The 22,907-nt window shown below is 44.5% G+C and overlaps 1 protein-coding gene across 1 annotated transcript in view; it reads right to left on the bottom strand.

Annotated features, from left to right (window-relative positions):
- Positions 1 to 22,907, bottom strand: part of DPEP1 (dipeptidase 1) — a 57,221-nt gene that overhangs the window by 22,319 nt on the left and 11,995 nt on the right. The window contains exons 2-3 of the mRNA XM_069966065.1: positions 13,596 to 13,722; positions 12,658 to 12,790 (exon numbers count right to left, since the gene is read on the bottom strand). Of these exons, the coding sequence (XP_069822166.1) occupies positions 12,658 to 12,790; positions 13,596 to 13,722 (260 nt within the window). The remainder of the gene's footprint in view (positions 1 to 12,657; positions 12,791 to 13,595; positions 13,723 to 22,907) is intronic.

Below are 22,907 nucleotides of genomic sequence, written 5' to 3'. Positions count from 1 at the left end.
GGGGATTGTGTATGTTCAGCATTGTTAGAATAAAAGTCTGACCACCATTTTTTTAATAGTTTGATAAATGATTCATCATTAGCTAAATGAGAAGGAAATCTCCAAATAATATCGGATCCCTTCTGAAAAATATCTCTTAATTGTAAACTAACAGGGGAGTGATCCGAAATTACTATATCATTAATTTCAGAGTCTTCTACTCTGCCAAGAGAGTCCGGTGACACTAAACAGTAGTCTATTCTTGACCAGGCAGTTTGGGAGTGAGAGTAAAAAGAGTATTCTCTACCATCTGGGTGTAGATGACGCCAAGAATCAGATAGGGAGGTAGAATTAAGGAAGTTGGATAAAATATTATCTGATGAAGTATATACAGTAGGGGTCTTAGTTCTTTTTCTATCTTCAGTTGTATTAAGAACAGTATTTAGGTCTCCACCAACTATTTTAAGATTATTGTCATCTTGCAGAATGAGGTTTTCCAATTTTTTTAAAAAATCAGGTCTCTGAGTGTTGGGACCATAAACGTTATATATGCTATATTTGCCCGCTGGAGTGTCAATAAGAAGATGACATATCCTGCCTTCATCATCTTGATATTGAGATAATACCGTACAGGCTAAATTTTTACGTGTAAGAATAACTACCCCGCCTTTACGGTTAATAGCTGGTGAACCATAAACAGCACCCACCCAAAAACGTTTGAGTCTGAAATAATCCGATTCAGTTAAATGTGTTTCTTGCAATAATACTATATCGGCCCTAAGTCTCTTAACCCCTTAAGGACCGGGCCTGAAATGGCCTTAAGGACCGGAGCAAATTTTATGAATTTGACCAGTGTCACTTTATTCATTAATAACTTCGGGATGCTTTTACCTATCCGGCTGATTCTGAGATTGTTTTCTCGTGACATATTGTACTTCACATTTCTTGTAAATTGGAGTCGATACTTATAACGAATCTTTATGAAAAAACCCAAAATAGCGTGAAAAATTGTGAAAAAATGCATTTTTCCAACTTTAAAACTTTTCTGCTTATACAGAAAATGGTTATACCACATAAATTATATATTAAATAGCATTAGCAACATGTCTACTTTATGTTGGCGGCATTTATTAAACTATATTTCATTTTTTTTAGACAATAGGAAGCTTAAAACATTAGCAGCAAATTTCCAAATTTTCAGTAAAATTTCAAAATCAGATATTTTTAGGGAACTGTTCAGGTTTAAAGTGTATTTGAGGGGACTGTGTGTTAGAAAGCCTCACGAAGCACCCCATTTCAGAAACTGCACCCCCTAAACTCTGCAAAAGCACATCCAGAAAGTTTTTTAACCCTTTAGGGGAGTCACAGAAATAAAAGCTAAGTGTGTAAGAAATTTGAAAATTTTAATTTTCTGTGCAGAGATTTTATTGTAATCCAATATTTTTCATAATTATAAACCTATTACCAGAGAAATGCACCCCAATATTGATTGCCCCATTTCTGCAGTTTATAGAAATACCCCATATGTGGCCCTATTGCGCTATTTGACGCAACCACAAGCCTCAGATATAAGGGAGCGCCTAGTGAATTTCAATGGCTCCGTTATTTTTGGTCATTTTTGACTGTACCACTTCAGGTTGGCAGAGGCTCTGGGGTGCCAAAACCTAAAAAACACCCCTAAAGGGACACCATTTAGAAAACTACACCCCTCAAGGAATGTAACAAGGGGTGCGGTGAGCATCTGGACCCCACAGGTGCTTCACAGATTTTCCAAACAATATGGCTTGAAAAAAGACTAAAGTATTTTTTACACTAAAATGTTGTTCTAGCCTTCAATTTTTCATTTTCACAAAGGGATAAAAGGAAAAAAAAAACACAAAACATGTAGCACAGTTTCTCCCGAGTACGGAAATACCCCACATGTGGACATAAAGTGCCAAGGGGGCGCAGGACGAGCCTCCAAAGGGAAGGAGCGCCAATTGGCTTTTGGAAGCTGGATTTCACTGGAATGGATTTCAAGGGCCATGTCGCATTTACAGAGCCCTCGTGCTGCCAAGACACTGGAAACCCCCCACAAGTGACCCCATTCTGGAAACTACACCCCTCAAGGAATCTAACAAGGGGTGCAGTGAGCATATGGACCCCACTGGTGACGGGCACAAATGTGGAAAAATGTGACGTGAAAGTGAAAATTTTCATTTTTTCACTTTCATGGCACAAATGTGCCCGTCATCCAGGGGTCCATATCCTCACTGCACCCCTTGTTAGATTCCTTGAGGGGTGTAGTTTCCAGAATGGGGTCACTTGTGGGGGGTTTACAGTGTTTTGGCAGCACAAGGGCTCTGTAAATGCGACATGGCGTTCATCATCCATTCTAGCCAAATCCAACCTCTAAAATCCAAATGGCGCTCCTTCCCTTGGGAGGCTTGCCCTGCACCCACATGGCGCTTTATGTCCACATGTGGGGTATTTACGGACTCGGGGGAAATTGCTCTACACATTTTGTGTGTTTTTTTCTCTTTTAACCCCTTGTGAAAATGATAAATTCAAGGCTAGACCAACATTATAGTGTAAAAAATTTAATATTTCATTTTCACGCCACATTGTTCCACATTTGTGCCCGTCACCAGTGGGGTCCATATGCTGACTACACCCCTTGTTACATTCCTTGAGGGGTGTAGTTTCCATAATAGGGTCACTTGTGGGGGGTTTAACTGTCTTGGCAACACAGGGGCCTTTTGAATGCAACATGGCCCCTCGAAATCCATTCCATCCAAATCCAGCCTTCAAAAACCAAATGGCGCACCTTCCCTTTGGAGGCTTACCCTGCACCCGCATGGCGCTTTATGTCCACATGTGGGGTATTTCCGTACTCAGGGGAAATTGCTCTACACATTGTGTTTTTTTTTATCTTTTAACCCCTTGTGAAAATGAAAAAATCAAGACAAGATCAATGATTTAGAGTAAAAATTTTAAAAAAATTACACTAAATGTTGGTCTAGCCTTGATTTTTTTCCATTTCCACAAGGGGTTAAAAAAGAAAATGAACACAAAACGTGTAGGGTAGTTTCCCCTGAGTACGAAAATACCCCACATGTGGACATAATTTGCCATATGGGCACAGGGCAAGTCACCAAAAGGACAGAGCGCCATTTAGAGGCTGGAATGGGGGATGGAGGCCATGTCGCAATTACAAAGCTCCTGTGCTGCCAGAACAGTAGAAACCCCCGACAAGTGACCCCATTCTGGAAACTACACCCCATAAAAAATCTAACAAGGGGTGCAGTGAGCATATGGACCCCACTAGTGATGGGCACATGTGTAGGACATGTGCCGTGAAAATAAAAAATACCATTTTTTTCATTTTCACGTCCCAAATGTGGCCGTCACCAGGGGGCCATATACCCGCTGCCCCACTTGTTAGATTCCTTATGGGGTGTAGTTTCCAGAATGGGGTCACTTGTGGGGGGTTTCTACTGTCCTGGCCGCACAGAGGCTTTGTAATTGCATCATGGCCTCCTCTAATGGGAATGGCAGCCATACCTACTTAGCTGGGGAAAAGGGACAATTCTAATTTATTTGGGGGTATTAGGCCAATTATTAGTTTATAAGGTTGGAAATGACAGGTGTCCATCAAACTCAACCTGTGTTGATCCAGAGGAAGGCAAAAACCCCTCGTGAGGCAGACGACAGTAGCCTCATCACAGGGGAAAAATTCCTTCCCGACTCCATAATGGCGATCAGAATAATCCCTGGATCAACGTGACCCCTGAAATAGGAATAAGGGACAGAATTTAGATAATGTAGAACCCCAATGACGTGTAGTGCGCCTTGGAGCGATCCAGTATGCAGAGGCCGGGGGGATCAGGACAGGTGTCACACTGGTAAATGGTGTCCTTCCTGATCCCCCTGTTACCCCACACTCTGCACTTCTTCTGGGGTCTCCTGTTCTCCAGTGTGGGGGACGTCACCTGGAAAATGTTGTCCTGGTGCGATACGGGGTCCTTCATATCCAGAAGCGCTGGGTCCGCTCCATGGCTGCTAAATATTAGGGCTCTATTACTACTTCTGATATGTTCGGATCGTGCCGCAAGCTACAGTAGCTCAGGCAGCGAGGGACCGGAAGAGGGGGTGCTGGTATAAAGGTTATCCCCGTACGGGTGGTGGTGACCTTTATCCAGCAGTGGGAAGATCAGTTCCCGGACGATCTCCCCACTAACTCCGAGGATGGGGGGGGGGGCATCTGGCGGCTGGATTCGAGTGTCCCTTCCTTCATACACTCTAAGGGTACGTGCACACTGCGGAATCGCGAAGGATAACCCTTTGTGCATTCCGCAGTTGGCACCCGCCGGCGGACTGATGCAGGCGCACGTCTCCGTCCGTGTCGTAGACTCCATTCTATGCACGGGCGGATTCCGCTCTGCGTCCAACGTGTTGATGGAATGACGGATAATGGAATCCGCCCGTGCATAGGATAGAGTCTATGACACAGGCGGAGACGCGCCCCTGCATCAGTCCGCCGGCGGGTGCCAGCTGCGGAATGCACGAAGGGTTATCCTTCGCCATTCCGCAGTGTGCACGTACCCTAAATCTGTAAGTGTACCCTGAGGTACTCTCACAGAGTTTGTAGAATTTCACGCCATACCGTCATCTCTTATTGGGACGGTACTGGCGGAAAAGACGTGTCTGGGGGGCAGCGTACGCTACGCTACTCCCAGACACGTCACTGGATGATGAGGAGGATGAGGATGAATGGAGGAAAGAAGGATCCCCCCAATTCATCCTCACTGGCTGTTTCGGTGTCGGAGGCAATAATAATGTATGCGTCCGACACCGAAAACACCCTGGGGGCCATCTTTATATGGGGATTGGTATATGGGGTATGTAGTGGTGTAGTGTAAAACTTTATTCAATGTAGTGTGGTGTAATGTAGTGTTTTTTTACGTGTTTTTTACAGTAAGTATACAAAAAAAACCTACGCCAAAAATGGTGTTGCTGATGAATGCCGCACTTATGTTCGGCACTTATAAGCAGACCGTGGCAGTAGGATATAAAAAAAAAACACCCTACGCCAAAAAGGAGGAGTTGCTGATTAGCAGCGCACTTTCGTGCGATGCTGATCAACACTCAGCGGCGATAGGGTGCGGAAAATAGAAAAAAAAAAAATTGGGAAAAATTTTTTTTTTTTTACTACATTCTGAACATCCCTGTAGTGGCTGATACGTGTATTACACTTATCAGCCGCTAGGGGGCAGCAGAGCGCAAGATCCGAAAATAGACGACGCTGGAGCCGGAAAAATACGAAAATAGACGACGCTGGAGCCGGAAACAGCCGATCGGGACTCACGGAAGAAGCCGAAGTCCCGACAAGAGGAAGTGGACGCCGGGAACCCGGAAGACGCCGATCAGGACCCCGGGACAGGTGAGTAATGTACAAATACCTGCTCCGGACCCCTCAGCTACCTAGCTGAGGGGTCCGGAGCAGGTATTTATTACTTGTGGGGACTTTGATCGCCGTGAACGGCCGGCCGGCTGGCCGGCCGTTCACGGCGATCGGGACGGTGGTACCGTGACCACCATTACTTTTTACAGTAATGGCGGTCGGTGCCGTCCTCGGACAGCACCGACCGCCATTTTTTTCCGGGTCATCGGGCCACCGATGGCCCGGAAAGGTTCCGATCGCCGCTATGGGCTTATCAGCCAATAGCGGCGATCGTCGGCATGGGGGGGGTTAACAACCCTCCATGCCGACAGGGAGAGATGGCCTGCTATGTATTATAGCAGGTTATCTCCCCCGATCGGGACCCGGCCGGCCGCGGCGCCCGTTTAAAGGGATGACGTACCGGCACGTCATGGGTCCTTAAGTGACAGTGATCCATGACGTGCCGGTACGTCATGGGTCCTTAAGAGGTTAAGGTGTTTCAGTATAGAAGTCCTCTTAGATGGGGAACGTAGTCCCTTAACATTCCAAGTGATTAATTTCATCAAATATTAATAGAAGAGGAGGTGTTAAAGGGGTTGTCCGGCGATAAAAAATTATTCACAGAATAACACACATTACAAAGTTATACAACTTTGTAATGTATGTTATGTCTGTGAATGGCCCCCTTCCCCGTGTTTCCCCCCACTCACGCTAGACCCGGAAGTGTGGTGCATTATACTCACCGCATATCGTGTCGTCCACGGTCTCCGATCGTCAGCAGTGACGTCTTCTTCGGGAGCTTGGCGGATCTTCCCGAGTGCCGGCCGCCCTCTGCAGCGTCATCCGAAGCTCAGCCGCGATTGGCTGAGCATAACTGTGCTCAGCCAATCGCGGCTGAGCGGCTGATGACGCGGCCACGTCATCAGCTGCTCAGCCGCGATTGGCTGAGCACAGTTATGCTCAGCCAATCGCGGCTGAGCTTCGGATGACGCTGCAGAGGGCGGCCGGCACTCGGGAAGATCCGCCAAGCTCCCGAAGAAGACGTCACTGCTGACGATCGGAGACCGTGGTCGGCACGCGACAGGTAATGTATAGCGCACCACACTTCCGGGTACACGGGTGGGGGTGGTGGGACACGGGGAAGGGTCCATTCACAGACATAACATACATTACAAAGTTGTATAACTTTTTTAATGTGTGTTATTCTGTGAATAATTTTTTATCGCCGGACAACCCCTTTAAGAAGAGACCCTGGAAGCACAATAACATAGTGGGTAACCCTTTCAGGCAGAAAAAGAGGATAGCATGTAGCATTTTCAGACACACTAAAGGTGATATACCTAAGAATAAAACAGTTAACAATATAAACTAAGCGAATAAAGTGAGATGTGGACTTCACTTTTTTCGTATTGTCCAATGTTCGGAGCATTCGCAAACTCCGCATTATGGAGAAGAAATAAAGAGAAAGAAATAACTGGTGGAGAGGTCACATCAACCTCCGCTCCACTAAATGAGTATATATTAAAATTAAAGACATACACATCCCTACCCTCCTGAGAAATGTGTGAGTTTTCACAGGGAAGCAAATAAATAAAATAAAATAAAAGGGAGAGCCAGTATATAATGATTAGTACTTAAAGAAGTTGTACTTAAACCTAAAACCATACAAGGTGGAATTATACATATACATACATATACATGCACACACACACATATACATATATACATACATAAATACATACTTACACACAGACACACACAAACACCACCAAATGCATTACTACCTAGACTAAAGAAAATAATAATGTAGTAACAAGGTGTCCCTAATATAGTATTTAGTCAACATATATAGGGCTAAATAGAGAAAAAATACTCAGTTTTAATGAGCAGCATAGCGTCCAACAGAATAGAGATGGCGTTCATAATCATTCCATTTTTTCTACCGTGTCAGTAGGACCATCCAAACGTCGTTTCATGTGCTTGTCTTGAATAGGTGGAGTGAGACCCTTTACATCTTTAAGGGAAGAAATGGCTTCCTCAGGAGAACTGTAAAGAGAGGCTGAACCATCCGATTTGAAAACTTTCTGTATGGCAGGATAAAGAAGAGCAAATCGTATTTGATTTTTTACCAATGTCGAGCAAATGTGTGCGAAAGCTTTACGTTTTTGAACCACTGCTGTGGAGTAGTCATTAAACATGAGGATTTTGTGGCCACGAATTGCAACATCAACTGTAGATTTTTTAAAGCTTTGTAAAATGTTGTTTTTATCATTATAATTCAGATACTTGACAATCACTTGTCTGGGTTTCTGTTCCTTTTGATTTGCATCTTGCTTTTGTTTCGCTGGTGGGGGTCCCACACGGTGCGCTCTTTCCACAGTAATGTGACCTGGGATACCCAAGGCTTGGGGAATTTCTAGAGAACATATAGCATGTAATTGCATGGCTGGAATGGATTCAGGTAAACCTATAATACGTAAATTGTTGCGCCTAGAGCGGTTCTCTAGATCATCAGTCTTTGTTTGCAATGAAGCTGTGACATTCATATTCTGTTGTAGTTTTATTTTTGTAGAATGTATTTCATCTTCTAACATGCTGACTCTCTCCTGAAGTTCAGTAATCTGTGAGGTATGCGTTGCTATATCTCCCTGTATGGTTGCTAGGGAGGAAACTATAGTGGCCTCAAGAGAGGATTTTATGTCATTTAATATCATCTTGGACACTTGAATTGCCAGTGCCTTGCAAGACATATTTAGTCCTGGTATTATGGTGTCACAGAGGTCCGGCACTGGGGTTTGTGAGGTATGTGTTTCCTCTGTGTGTGCCTCAGCAGCAGCACCTCGTGTCGGCGCCATCTTAGGTGTCCCTGTGACAGAGCTATGAGGTAAATGAAGGAGGGCTTATGGGGAGGTGTATAACTGGTTCCCCGCTTAATGAAGTGGTGCCTCCGACTCCTCGGCACTTAGAGAAGTCAGAGATGTGGTCCGGCAGGGCCGGTAATGTCAGGAGTTAGAGCGGGGAGCGATATTATGAGCGGAGGGTGGAGGAGCTCACTCACACTGCTGCCATCCTATACGCGCCGGAACCGGAAGTTCTCAAAATGTTCTTTATTAGAGATCACTTTTTTAAAATCTAATTGACATAAAGGCTAGCCAACTCGGAGAGCGGTGACCTAGGGTCCATTTACACAGAAAGATTATCTGCCAGATTATCTGCCAAAGATTTAAAGCCAAAGCCAGGAATGGATTTGAAAAAAGGAAAAATCTCAGGTTTTCCTTTATAACCTGATCTCTGGTTATAGTGTGTTTCAGACTTTGGCTGATAATCTGGCAGATAATCTTTCTGTGTAAATGGACCCTAATGGTGTGTTTACACAGACAGATTTATCTGACAGATCTATTAAGCAAATGCCAGGAACAGACTATAAACAGGGAACAGGTTATAAAGGAAAGACAAAGATTTCTCCTCTTTTCAAATCCATTTCTGGATTTGGCTTCAAAAATCTGCCAGATAAATCTGTCTCTGTAAATGAACCATAAGCCAATCACCTAACTAGGGTGCCGCTTGAGTACTTGTCTCAATCGCTGTAAACAGCACTTGTGTATAGACTTATGCTGGGTTTACAAGGAGCGAAAAATCAGTGAACGACTGTTTACACGGAACGATCGTCAAATTTTTTACGAACGATGATTAAAGAACCTGTTAAAAGATCAAAATGAACGATTTCTCGCTCGTCGTTCGATCGCTCGCTGCGTTTACACGTACGATTATCGTTCGAATTCGATCGTTATCGTGCAAATTCGCACGATAATCGTTCCGTGTAAACCCAGCATAATGGTGTGTTTACACAGAGAGATTTATCAGAAAGATTTTTGAAGCCAAAGCCAGGAATGGATTTGAGAAGAGGAGAAATCTCAGTCTTTCCTTTATGACCTGTTCTCTCTTTATTGTCTGTTCCTGGCTTTGTATTCAATAATCTGTCAGATAAATCTCTCTGTGTAAACGCACCCTTTAGACTCTGATTGAACTAAGATTCTAATTCAACAATATATTGGATGGCTACTTTCTTTTCTTCATTATTTTGTGCTTTTAAGGCCTTTATAGTTTTAGAGGGTGTTGGAGAGTAAGGGAGGTAGGAGACGATACTGACATCACTCCTTTGGCCTGATGACATATGTCTGTCTATCTATCTATCTATCTATAGTATATATATATATATATATATATATATATATATATATATATATAAAATTCCAACTGCATGGGGCATCATCAGTTGAAGTGTATATATAGCTATATATATATATCAATATCAATCTATCTATCTATCTATCTGGCATACATGAAGGGGTTAAATGGGTTCTCCAGCCAAAATTGATTCATGGTCTACCCTCATGGCCAATTTTGGGGTACTTATATTTTATTAATTAGCCTTTATGTATATATATTTATTTAATAGATTGATACAAATACAACAATACAGATCCTAATTTACATATTAATTAAACTGAAGTTTTACTGAAGACAGCACTGAGGATGACGGTAAGAAAATGACCTTCATACTCATAGTCCCCTGTCCTGTGGAAATATAACAGCTGGTTAAAGTCTTCTAACCTGCTGTTAGTTTTCCTATAATCACCCAAACATCTTTAAACTTATATATAATAATAAAGGTGTAAAAACACATGATTATAGCAGATACATACACTACCGTTCAAAAGTTTGAGGTCACCCAAACAATTTTGTGTTTTCCATGAAAAGTCACACTTATTCACCACCATACGTTGTGAAATGAATAGAAAATAGATTCAAGACATTGACAAGGTTAGAAATAATGATTTGTATTTGAAATAACATTGTTTTTACATCAAACTTTGCTTTCGTCAAAGAATCCTCCTTTTGCAGCATCTACAGCATTGCACACCTTTGGCATTCTAGCTATTAATCTGTTGAGGTAAGCTGGAGAAATTGCACCCCACGCTTCTAGAAGCAGCTCCCACAAGTTGGATTGGTTGGATGGGCACTTCTGGATTTGGATTTGGATTTTTCTTTGCCACTCTGTCCTGAAGGCCAAAATCCCGCAGCTGCCTCTTCACTGTAGATGTTGACACTGGTGTTTTGCGGGTACTATTTAATGAAGATGCCAGTTGGGGACCTGTGAGGCGTCTGTTTCTCAAACTAGAGACTCTAATGTGCTTATCTTCTTGCTTAGTTGTGCAACGCGGCCTCCCACTTCTTTTTCTACTCTGGTTAGAGCCTGTTTGTGCTGTCCTTTGAAGGGAGTAGTACACACCGTTGTAGGAAATCTTCAATTTCTTAGCAATTTCTCGCATGGAATAGCATTAATTTCTAAGAACAATAATAGACTGTCGAGTTTCAGATGAAAGTTCTCTTTTTCTGGCCATTTTGAGTGTTTAATTGACCCCACAAATGTGATGCTCCAGAAACACAATCTGCTCAAAGGAAGGTCAGTTTTGTAGCTTCTGTAACGAGCTAGACTGTTTTCAGATGTGTGAACATGATTGGACAAGGGTTTTCTAATCATCAATTAACCTTCTGAGCCAATGAGCAAACACATTGTACCATTAGAACACTGGAGTAATAGTTGCTGGAAATGGGCCTCTATACATCTATGTAGATATTGCACCAAAAAACAGACATTTGCAGCTAGAATAGTCATTTACCTCATCAGCAATGTATAGAGTGTATTTGTTTAAAGTTAGGACTAGTTTAAAGTTATCTTCCTTGAAAAGTACAGTGCTTTTCCTTTAAAAATAAGGACATTTCAATGTGACCCCAAACTTTTGAACGGTAGTGAATATCTAAAGTGTTTTTTTTTTTGCTTTTTTTTTTATTATAATGGTATACCTTAATTTCTAAAATCAGCTCAATGTGTTAATAGTGTTAGGGTGGGTTCGCACGTAATGGATCTGCAGCGGATTTCACGCTGGGAATTCAGAGAAATCCTCTGCAAATCCCTTACTGTTATTTTGGACTACATAGGATTACATACTCGCAGTGGAATTTTCATCCCACTGTATACAGTGTAAGGCTATGTTCACACATTGTATGAGACCAGTGATCTTTCCGGCCGCGGATCTGATGCGGGCGCATCAGCGCGCGCCCGCATCAGAGCTTCCCATAGCGCACAGTGAAGCGAGCGGCCGGAGCCGCTCGCTTCACTGCGTGAACTGACAGGGCTCTCTGCGGCCAGAATTCAATGAATTCTGGCCGCAGAAAACTGACCTGTCAGGTTTTTTCGGCGCCGTATGGGATCCTGGCCAGAGCGTATGCGATGTGTGTACGCTCCGGCCGGGATCCCATTGCACATAAGGCTTTGTTACACACCGCAAAGCTACGGCCGTAGTCCTGTGGCGAGAACTACGGCCGTAGTTTTACGTTGTGTGAACATAGCCTAAACATACAAGCTCCGGCTTGCTTCTGGGGCTCTTGGCTTCCTGACATTCAGCCAATCAGTGCGTGTGGCTGACATTAGGATGCCGGGAGCCACAGAAGCAGGCTAGAGCACGGACTGGTAATGTATACACTGGGCCACCACGGGTCAAGGGGGGCGGCATTCACATACTTACAGCGGGATGAATATTCTGCTGCGAGTATGTAATCCGATTCATAATGACAGCTAGTGGAACCACTGAAGAGATATCAATAAACGTATTCAGAATATAACTTTGTTGCCTGTGTCTCTGTTTTTATTTTCATTAAAAAAAAACTTTATTTATTATATGAATAGTATTAAAGAGGCAGAGCCTATTTTTTTCTGCCCATTACTGATCATGCAAGGGGCAGGCATAGAGCATAGTGAGGCATGGCAGTTCTAGGGTCCAGGGAGCAATAGGCCCTGCCTCTGACACTATTTACAACCCAAAATAATTTTTTTTATGACAATAAAAACACAGGCAACAAAGGTGCATTTTTAATGTTGTTTTTGATATATATCCAGCAGTACCACCAGCTCGGTAGGCAGTCAGGGGGTCATAGATCCACTTTAAGCAAGGCAGTGCAACCAAGTGTCCATTCCATATTAAATGTCTCCTTTAGAAAATATACGTAAGCCTGCTATGTCCTGGGAAAACTGAGTATCTTTATGTTCCTCAATACTATATGACTACCAGTTTAAAATTCTACTGTAAAATATAGTTAGTCATGTATTGCTGTATCAGAAAATGTATACAAGCTCCTTAACTTTACTTATAACTTGGCAGCATCCCTGTAATCTACCATCCATCTGTCCTCACCTTCTGCGGAGTCTACACACACAAAAACGTCCGGATAATGTTCACACATTCGATGGATGACATCTATCTGCTCCAGGGTCCTCTTAACAGCGTCTTTACCGTGAGTGGCACAGGGCACATATGCTGCCCAGAACTATGTAAAAATAATATACAGAGTGAGAATGCCTCGCATACCAAATATAAACGATTTAGGAAGGTTCAAAAAACCTATGGGTGATTCTTTCCAACATATGTGTTTTCTTCAGTAGTGGCCGCTTTTTAAGTCAGTGCCTTGGTATTACTCTGTCCTTTATGGTGCGTTCACACAGAGAAATATATCTGATCACACAACGTAAGTTTTGTATTAATCATGGCCGTTGTTGCCGATTTACAACAACCACCATGATTAATACAAAATTTACATTGTACTGCAGTCAGATGGAATCCCGACCGGAGTGTATACACATAGTATACACCATTCTTTCTTTGCAGCTTTAAATAAGGTCGGCTGAACAAAGATCACAACCCTTGGCAAGTGAATAAGCAGATTGAACCATGTAACATCACTACATATTTGGTCAATCAGTAGGCTGGATGTTGGCAAAGAAATGAAGGATTCATTTCCTTAATAAGATGGTTCTGCTGGTGTACAAAGGTTTCTAGATTACATATTAAAGGGGTTGTCCAGTGCTACGAAAACATGGCCACTTTTGCACCACTCTTGTCTCCAGATTGAGTGGGGTTTGAAACTTAATCCCATTGAAGTAGCTTAATTGCAAACCACACCTGAACTGGAGACAAGAGTGGGGCAAAAGTGGCCATGTTTTCGTAGGTGGATAAACCCTTTAATTGACAATTATGGTAGACAAAAAAGAAAATAAAAATCTTGATGATGCATTTAATGATTTGACTCCCTCATTGGTAGTTGGTAGGTTAATTCATGATTTCGACACACTTACCTGTCCACCCACTCTTCCCTCTTGAAGTTTGGGGATGTTGGTGTGGGTATCATTTAAAGTTAAAAGATTCACCTTACTCAACTGGTTATTGAATTTATCCAAAAGCTGCCAGGGCAAATCATTGTGCCTGTTGAGAAAATAGGGGAAATTTATTTAATAGGGGAAGTTTATTGAACAATTAGACTATAGTACCACAAGCAAACGTATGCATCTGAAACCACATCTTGCCTTCTCCAATGTCTGTGCATTGCTGCCTTGGGGCCCTTGCACACTACTGAAATCACACGGATAACTTGCCGCGGATTCTGTGCGTGCTCCCGCTTGACTCTCTGTCCGTTCCATAGACTCAATTCTATGCTCAGGCAGAATCAGCCGTCTGTCCAAAGAATAGACATGTCACTTCTTTGGGCAGATGGCGGAATCCGCCTGAACATAGGATGGAGCCTATGGGACCGAAGGAACTTCAAGCAGGAGCGAGTTGGTGAAGGGGCGAGCGCCGGAATCCGCGGCAAGTTATCTGCATAATTTCCGTAGTATGCAAAGGCCCTTGTAGTGAAATAATGTGCCTCACTGATTACAAGAGCAGAACATGAAGCATTATTGACTTGCTGTTTTTTCATGTTTGCGCTTAAAAACTGCGAAGAAATTGCATTGAAAAAAAAAAACGCATGCAGTTTTTAAAACCCATATGCACTTCATAAAGATATGCATTTTTTAGATTGAGCTTGATATGCAGAAGCTGGCAAAACATGATTTAGGGTGCATTCACACATACAGGATCTGCAGCAGATTTGATGCTACAGGTATCAATGTAACTAAATAATTGAATGTGGTGGTTGTTCGGCCATTGAGGTAGATGTTGTTTTTTGTGACGCGAGTGCTGGTTCAGCACACCGGTGTGATCTTGGTACCTGTTTAGTGTATGGCCGGTTTATATCTCCAAATGGTCGGTAACCTTCCGGGTTTGTTTAGGGTCCCTTGGGCTCTTGTCACCTGGAGTGGTAACTGACCCACCCGGGTTGTCAGTACTGCCACCCACAGAGAAGAGGAAAAACAACCCAAGGTGTGCGGTGGTGTGTGTATAGGTGCACGTGCGAACAGAGGTAGACAGAGTCCTGTGCATTTGATATAAAAATATAACAATTTACTTTGGGAAGATGCACGCTCTGTAGACAGTAATAATCTTGATACAGACGAGTGCTGACTTAGTGCTTGAAGTAGGTGCTTGGAAAGAGTAGAAGTAGTAGTAGTAGTAGTAGTAGTAGTGATTTGTTGAGGTGGAGAGAAGAGGAGTTTGCCAGAGAAGCCCTTGCCCAATGTAGACCTTGTACTCTGCCGGAGTGGGCATATATAAGTAGTGAAGTGATTCTCATACTCACGTTTACACTAAGGCTGCATTCACATGTTCCGTGTTCCTCATAGAAGCAGTGATAAGATGCAGGGAGCAGGGGAGCTGTACAGATATGCACCGCGCTGTAATGACAGCGGTGCGTGGCTGATTCATTACAGTGCGGCACATATCTGTACAGTTCCCCCGCTCCCAGCATCTGCCCAGGCGGGGGAAAGTCCGTTACAGGCATTCCACGTCCGTGTTCAGTGCGGAACACGGCATGTGTGAATGTAGCCTAAGTTTGACCAAACTGTGAAAAAAAGGGCCTTGTGTGCAGGGCCGCCGATAGGGCAGTACAACTGGTACTGCCGTATGGGGCCCGGACCCTAAGAGACATGGGGGGGGGGCCCGCCGCCCCCCGTCCGCTACGCTAGGGGGGCCCGCACGGCCCCCCTTGCCACCTGTTTTTGAGCATCCAGAGAAGCTGCGGCCGCGCAGCTTCTCGGGATGCACTGATCGCTTTGAACATTAAAGCGATCAGAATACAGGAGAAGGACCTGTCAGCGTCCTCCTCCTGTATTCTCCCCCATAGGCTGCCGGCACTTCATAACAGCAGCCTATGGGAGGCCGGGACGTGACCTCTCTGGCAGGCGTGATGATGTGACGTCATCACGCCTGCCGGAAGTCCCGTCCCTGCGGCTCGCAAGATGGAGCCCGAAGAGGAGGAAGAGCTGCTGCCTTTACTAATATATGAAGGCACCTCTGGGGGCATTTTTAGTTCATGGGGGGCACCTCTGGGGGCATTATTAGTATATGGGGGCACCTCTGGGGGCATTATTAGTGTATGGAGGCACCTCTCGGGGCATTATTAGTATATGGGGGCACCTCTGGGGGCATTATTAGTATATGAGGGCACCTCTGGGGGCATTATTAGCTCATGGGGGGCACCTCTGGGGGCATTATCAGTATATGGGGGCACCTCTGGGGGCATTATTAGTATATGGGGGCACCTCTGGGGGCATTACTAGTATATGGGGGCACCTCTGGGGGCATTATTAGTGTATGGGGGCACCTCTGGGGGAATTATTAGTATATGGGGGCACCTTTGGGGGCATTATTAGTATATGGGGGCACCTCTGGGGGCATTATTAGTGTATGGGGGCACCTCTGGGGGCATTATTAGTATATGGGGGCACCTCTGGGGCATTATTAGTATATGGGGGCACCTCTGGGGGCATTACTAGTATATGGGGGCACCTCTGGGGGCATTATTAGTTCATGGGGGCACCTCTGGGGGCATTATTAGTATATGGGGGCACCTCTGGGGGCATTATTAGTGTATGGGGGCACCTCTGGAGGCATTATTATCTCATGGGGTCACCTCTGGGGGCATTATTATCTCATGGGGGCACCTCTGGGGGCATTATTATCTCATGGAGGCACCTCTGGGGGCATTATTAGTTCATGGGGGGCACCTCTGGGGGCATTATTAGTGTATGGGGGCACCTCTGGGGCATTATTAGTGTATGGGGGCACCTCTGGGGGCATTATTAGTATATGGGGGCACCTCTGGGGGCATTATTAGTTCATGGGGGCACCTCCGGGGGCATTATTAGTTCATGGGGGCACCTCTGGGGGCATTATTAGTTCATGGGGGCACCTCTGGGGGCATTATTAGTGTATGGGGGCACCTCTGGGGGCATTATTAGTGTATGGGGGCACCTCTGGGGGCATTATTAGTATATGGGGGCACCTCTGGGGGCATTATTAGTTCATGGGGGCACCTCCGGGGGCATTATTAGTATATGGGGGCACCTCTGGGGGCATTATTAGTTCATGGGGGCACCTCTGGGGGCATTATTAGTATATGGGGGCACCTCTGGGGGCATTATTAGCTCATGGGGGCACCTCTGGGGGCATTATTAGTATATGGGGGCACCTCTGGGGGCATTATTAGTTCATGGGGGCACCTCTGGGGGCATTATTAGTATATGGGGGCACCTCTGGGGGCATTATTAGCTCATGGGGGCACCTCTGGGGGCATTATTAGTATATGGGGGTACCTCTGGGGGCATTATTAGTTCATGGGGGCACCTCTGGGGGCATTATTAGTATATGGGGGCACCTCTGGGGGCATTATTAGCTCATGGGGGCACCTCTGGGGGAATTATTAGTATATGGGGGCACCTCTGGGGGCATTATTAGTATATGGGGGCACCTCTGGGGGCATTATTAGCTCATGGGGGCACCTCTGGGGGCATTATTAGTATATGGGGGCACCTCTGGGGGCATTATTAGTTCATGGGGGCACCTCTGGGGGCATTATTAACTCATGGGGGCATCTCTGGGGGCATTATTAGTGTATGGGGGTACCTCTAGGGGCATTATTAGTTCATGGGGGCCACCTCTGGGGGCATTATTAGTTCATGGGGACACCTCTGGGGGCATTATTAGCTCATGGGGGTACCTCTGGGGGCAATATTAGTTCATGGGGGCCACCTCTAGGGGCATTATTAGCTCATGGGGGTACCTCTGGGGGCATTATTAGTTCATGGGGGCCACCTCTGGGGGCATTATTAGTGTATGGGGGCACCTCTGGGGGCATTATTAGTGTATGGGGGCACCTCTGGGGGCATTATTAGTATATGGGGGCACCTCTGGGGGCATTATTAGTTCATGGGGGCACCTCTGGGGGCATTATTAGTATATGGGGGCACCTCTGGGGGCATTATTAGTTCATGGGGGTACCTCTGGGGGCATTATTAGTGTATGGGGGCACCTCTGGGGGCATTATTAGTGTATGGGGGCACCTCTGGGGGCATTATTAGTATATGGGGGCATTATTAGTTCATGGGGGCACCTCCGGGGGCATTATTAGTATATGGGGGCACCTCTGGGGGCATTATTAGTTCATGGGGGCACCTCTGGGGGCATTATTAGTATATGGGGGCACCTCTGGGGGCATTATTAGCTCATGGGGGCACCTCTGGGGGCATTATTCGTTCATGGGGGCCACCTCTAGGGGCATTATTAGCTCATGGGGGTACCTCTGGGGGCATTATTAGTTCATGGGGGCCACCTCTAGGGGCATTATTAGCTCATGGGGGCACAGCAGGGAATCCTACATACAGGGGGCACAGCAGGGGATCCTACATACAGGGGGCACAGCAGGGGATCCTACATACAGGGGGCACAGCAGGGGATCCTACATACAGGGGGCACAGCAGGGGATCCTACATACAGGGGACATCCCACATTCCTACTCGCTTTACTGCACATAACACCAAACAGCGCAGTTACTATGGGAGCCGACAGGGGGGAGAAAGGAAAGGAAGTTGCTAGAAATGTGCGGAGCCTAAATTGTTTGTCTCGCAGGTTCTGAAAAGATGAAACATATCTGGAAGAAATCATCATGGAGGTCTGGGCCGGATGGAGAGGAAAAGGGAAAGTGACGCCTCAGATCAAAGAAGACGTCACCTGTGAGTCCCTGTATGACACTTTTCTTATTTTGTAGAACATCATTTAGTAGGGGCGCCCCGAGATGACAGCTACTACATTATCTGTACTCAGAGATATCACTGTGTTATCTGTGGTGTTACATAGGACTGCAGGTGACATCTACATTATCTGTACTCAGAGATATCACTGTGTTATCTGCGGTGTTACATAGGACTGCAGGTGACTACTACATTATCTGTACTCAGAGATATCACTGTGTTATCTGTGGTGTTACATAGGACTGCAGGTGACATCTACATTATCTGTACTCAGAGGGATATTACTGTGTTATCTGTGCTGTTACATAGGACTGCAGGTGACATCTACTACATGATCTATACTCAGAGATATCACTGTGTTATCTGTGCTGTTACATAGGACTGCAGGTGAAATCTACTACATTATCTGTACTCAGAGATACCACTGTGTTATGTGGTGTTACATAGGACTGCAGGTGATATCAGGTGATTTCTCCAGGTTGCAGAAGTTCAAACTTCATCATGCCCTGGTGTGCTGGTGTCTGTATACATGTGTGCTGGTGTCTGTATGTGTGTATACATGTGTGCTGGTGTCTGTATACATGTGTGCTGGTGTCTGTGTGTGAGATCAATTCTAGAGAACTGGCTCATATATCCCATTTTCCCCAGTGGCTTAAAATGTAACCTATGTTATACAGTTATAAAATTGTAGAAATTAAATGTGAACAAGGTGCAATTCAAATAGACACTTGCTTGTATAGCTGTCTCTTGTGCTCTGTATGCAGTGCATTATATTCACCCTTGCAACGTACAATTTATAGCGTGTCTACAAGCCCAGCGGGGCTCATTATGATGGAGACTAAAACTTATACAAGAGTGGGGTAGGGGTTCCCCTGTATTCAGAATGCTGTTGAGTGCTAGGCAATGCCCCGTCTGGGATTATTGAATTTCGAGGGTCTATGCAGAGCAGGATAAAGACACCTCTGCTGCACAAACAGGATCTCCTAGAAAGCGTTCTCCCCGCCATGTAGTCGCTATCACTGTCTTGGGTGAGCTAAACTAGTCTGCCTGGGGGGCTGTGTGATTTGTATATGTTCACTAACATGGAACAGCCTCATTATATTAGCCTTATCAACATATTCTATGTTAGTGAGCATACCGGGGGGGGGGGGATATTGGTGAACATATACAAATCAAACAGCCCCCCAGACCCTCGAAATTCAATAATCCCAAACGGGGCATTGCCTAGTACTCAACAGCATTCTGAATACAGGGGAACCCCTACCCCACTCTTGTATAAGTTTTAGTCTCCATCATAATGAGCCCCGCTGGGCTTGTAGACACGCTATAAATTGTACGTTGCAGGGGTGAATGTAATGTACTGCATACAGAGCACAAGAGGCAGCTATACAAGTAAGTGTCTGTATGGTGACATTTAAATTGCACCTTGTTCACATTTAGTTTCTACAATTTTATAACTGTATAACAGAGGTTACATTTTAAGCCACTGGGAAAAATGGGATATATGAGCCAGTTCTCTAGAATTGATCGGAACCAAATTATACCTCCCAGCAAGGCGTGAGTCGAACACACAATTTTTTTTTTTAATTAACCCCTTCAAGACCAAGCCTATTTGCACCTAAAAGACCAGGCTCATTTTTCAAAATCTGACCTGTCTCACTTTATGCGCTTATAGCTCAGTGATGCTTTAACGTATGCTAGCGATTCTGAGACTGTTTTTTCGTCACATATGGCACTTTATATTAGTGGCAAAATTTGGTCACTACTTTGTGTGTTTTTTGTGAAAAACATCAAAATATCATGAAAAATTGAAAAAATTAGCATTTTATGAACTTTGAAATTCTCTGCTTCTAAAAAAAGAAAGTTGTATTACATAAATTAGTTACTAAGTCACATTACCAATATGTCCTCTTTATTCTGGCTTCATTTCATAAACATATTTTACTTTTTTAGGGTGTTACAGGGCTTAGAAATGTATCAGCAAATTACCACATTTTCGTGAAAGTTTCCAAAACTGATTTTTTTAGGGACCAGTTCTTATTTTAAGTTGATTTAGGAGGTTTGTATACTGGAAACCCCCATAAGTGACCCCATTTTGGAAACTAGACACCTTAAAGAATTAATCTAGGGGTATAATGAGCATTTTAACCCTACAGGGGCTGGAGGAAAGTATTCACCATTAGGCCGTAAAAAAATGAAAAATTAAAATTTTCCAATAATATATACATTTAGATTAAAGTTTCTCATTTTCAAAAGGAACATGAGAGAAAAAGCACCCCAAAATTTGTAACACGGGTTCTCTTGAGTACTACGGTACCCCATATGTGGGCGTAAACCACTGCATGGGCACACAGCGGGGCTCAGAAGGGAAGGAGCGCCAATTAGCTTTTCCATTGCAGATTTTGCTGAAGAAGTTTCCGAGCGCCAGGTGCATTTGCAGAGCCCCTGTAGTGTCAGCAGAGAGAAAAAAAACCCATAAGTCACCCCATTTTGGAAAGTACACCCCTCAAAGAATTCATCTTCGGGTAGGATGAGCAATTTGACCCCACAGGTGTTAGAGGAAAGTATTCAAAAGTAGACAGTAAAAATGAAAAACTATAATTTTTTCCAATAATATGTTCGTTTAGTTTGAAATTTTTCAATTTCACGAGGAAAAAGAGAAAAAAAGTACCCCAAAATTTGTAACGCAGGTTCTCCTGAGTAAAAAGGTACCTCATATGTGAGCATAAACCACTGCATGGGCACACAGCAGGGCTCAGAAGGAAAGGAGCGCCAATTAGCTTTTTCAATGCAGATTTTGCTGAAGAAGTTTCTGAGCGCCAGGTGTGTTTGCAGAGCCCCTGTAGTGCCAGTGGAGTAAAATCTCGCCATAAGTCACCCCATTTTGGAAAGTGCACCCCTCAAAGAATTCATTTTGGGGTGTGGTGAGCATTTTGACCCCACAGGTATTAGAGGAAAGTATTCAAAAGCAGACAGTAAAAATGAAAAACTCGAATTTTTCCAATAATATGTTCCTTTAGTTTGAAATTTCTCAATTTCACGAGGAACAAGAGAAAAAAAGTACCCCAAAATTTGTAACGCAGGTTCTCCTGAGTAAAAAGGTACCTCATATGTCGGTATAAACCACTGTATGGGCACACATCAGGGCTCAGAAGGGAAGGAGCGCTAATTAGCTTTTTCAATGCAGATTTTGCTGAAGAAGTTTCTGAGCGCCAGGTGGGTTTGCAGCGCCCCTGTAGTGCCAGCGGAGTAAAATCTCGCCATAAGTCACCCCATTTTGGAAAGTGCACCCCTCAAAGAATTCATCTTGGTATGTGGTGAGCATTTTGACCCCACAGGTATTAGAGGAAAGTATTCAAAAGTAGACAGTAAAAATGAAAAACTCGAATTTTTCCAATAATATGTTCCTTTAGTTTGAAATTTCTCAATTTCACGAGGAACAGGAGAGAAAATTCACCCCAAAATCTGTAACGCAGGTTCTCCTGAGTAGAACGGTACCCCATATGTGGGCATAAACCACTGTATGGGCACACAGCCGGGCTCAGAAGGGAAGGAGCGCCAATTAGCATTTTCTCTGCAGATTTTTCTGAAGAAGTTTCTAAGCACCAGGTGCGTTTGCAGAGCCCCTGTAATGTCTACAGAATAGAATCCCCCCAAAAGTCACCCCATTTCGGAAAGTACACCCCTCAAAGAATTCATCTTTGGGTAGGATGAGCATTTTGGCCCCACAGGTATTAGAGGAAAGTATTCAAAATTGGCCAGTAAAAATGAAAAACTTGAATTTTTCCAAAAATATGTTGGTTTAGTTTGAAATTTCTAAATTTCACAAGGAACAGGAGAAAAAATGTACCTCCTGAGTACAACGGTACCCCATATGTGGGCATAAACCCCATATGTGGGTATAAACCACTGTATGGGCACACAGCAGGGCTCAGAAGGGAAGGAGCGCCAATTTGCTGGAGCAAAACCGCAGCTAGTAACAGTTATTAGAATAGCGCAGTTACTAAAATACAATTAAAAAAATTAGATTACAGGTAATGTGGGGTGGTTACGGACAGTCTGGGGTGGTTCCGGGTAATCTAGAGGTGGTTACGGGCAGTCTGAGGTGGTTACGGGCAGTCTGAGGTGGTTACGGGCAGTCTGGGGTGGTTACGGGTAATCTGGGGTGGTTACGGGCAGTCTGAGGTGGTTACGGGTAATATGGGGTGGTAACAGATAATCTGGGGTGGATACGGTCAACATGGGGTGGTCACAGGCAACCTGCTGTGGTTACGGCAACCTGGGGTGGTTACAGGCAACCTGGTGTGGTTACAGGCAACCTGGGGTGGTTACGGGCAACGTGGGGTGAGTACGGACAACCTGCTGTGGTTACAGACAATCTGGTATGGTTACAGGCAACCTGCTGTGGTTACGGACAATCTGGGGTGGTTGCGGACAATCTGGGGTGGTTGCGGACAATCTGGGGTGGTTACGGACAATCTGGGG

Source organism: Dendropsophus ebraccatus, chromosome 4 (genome assembly GCF_027789765.1).
Source record: "Dendropsophus ebraccatus isolate aDenEbr1 chromosome 4, aDenEbr1.pat, whole genome shotgun sequence".
Classification (NCBI taxonomy): Eukaryota; Metazoa; Chordata; class Amphibia; order Anura; family Hylidae; genus Dendropsophus; species Dendropsophus ebraccatus.
The sequence above is the reverse complement of the archived record's forward strand: the minus strand, read 5'-3'. Positions and strand labels throughout refer to the sequence as shown.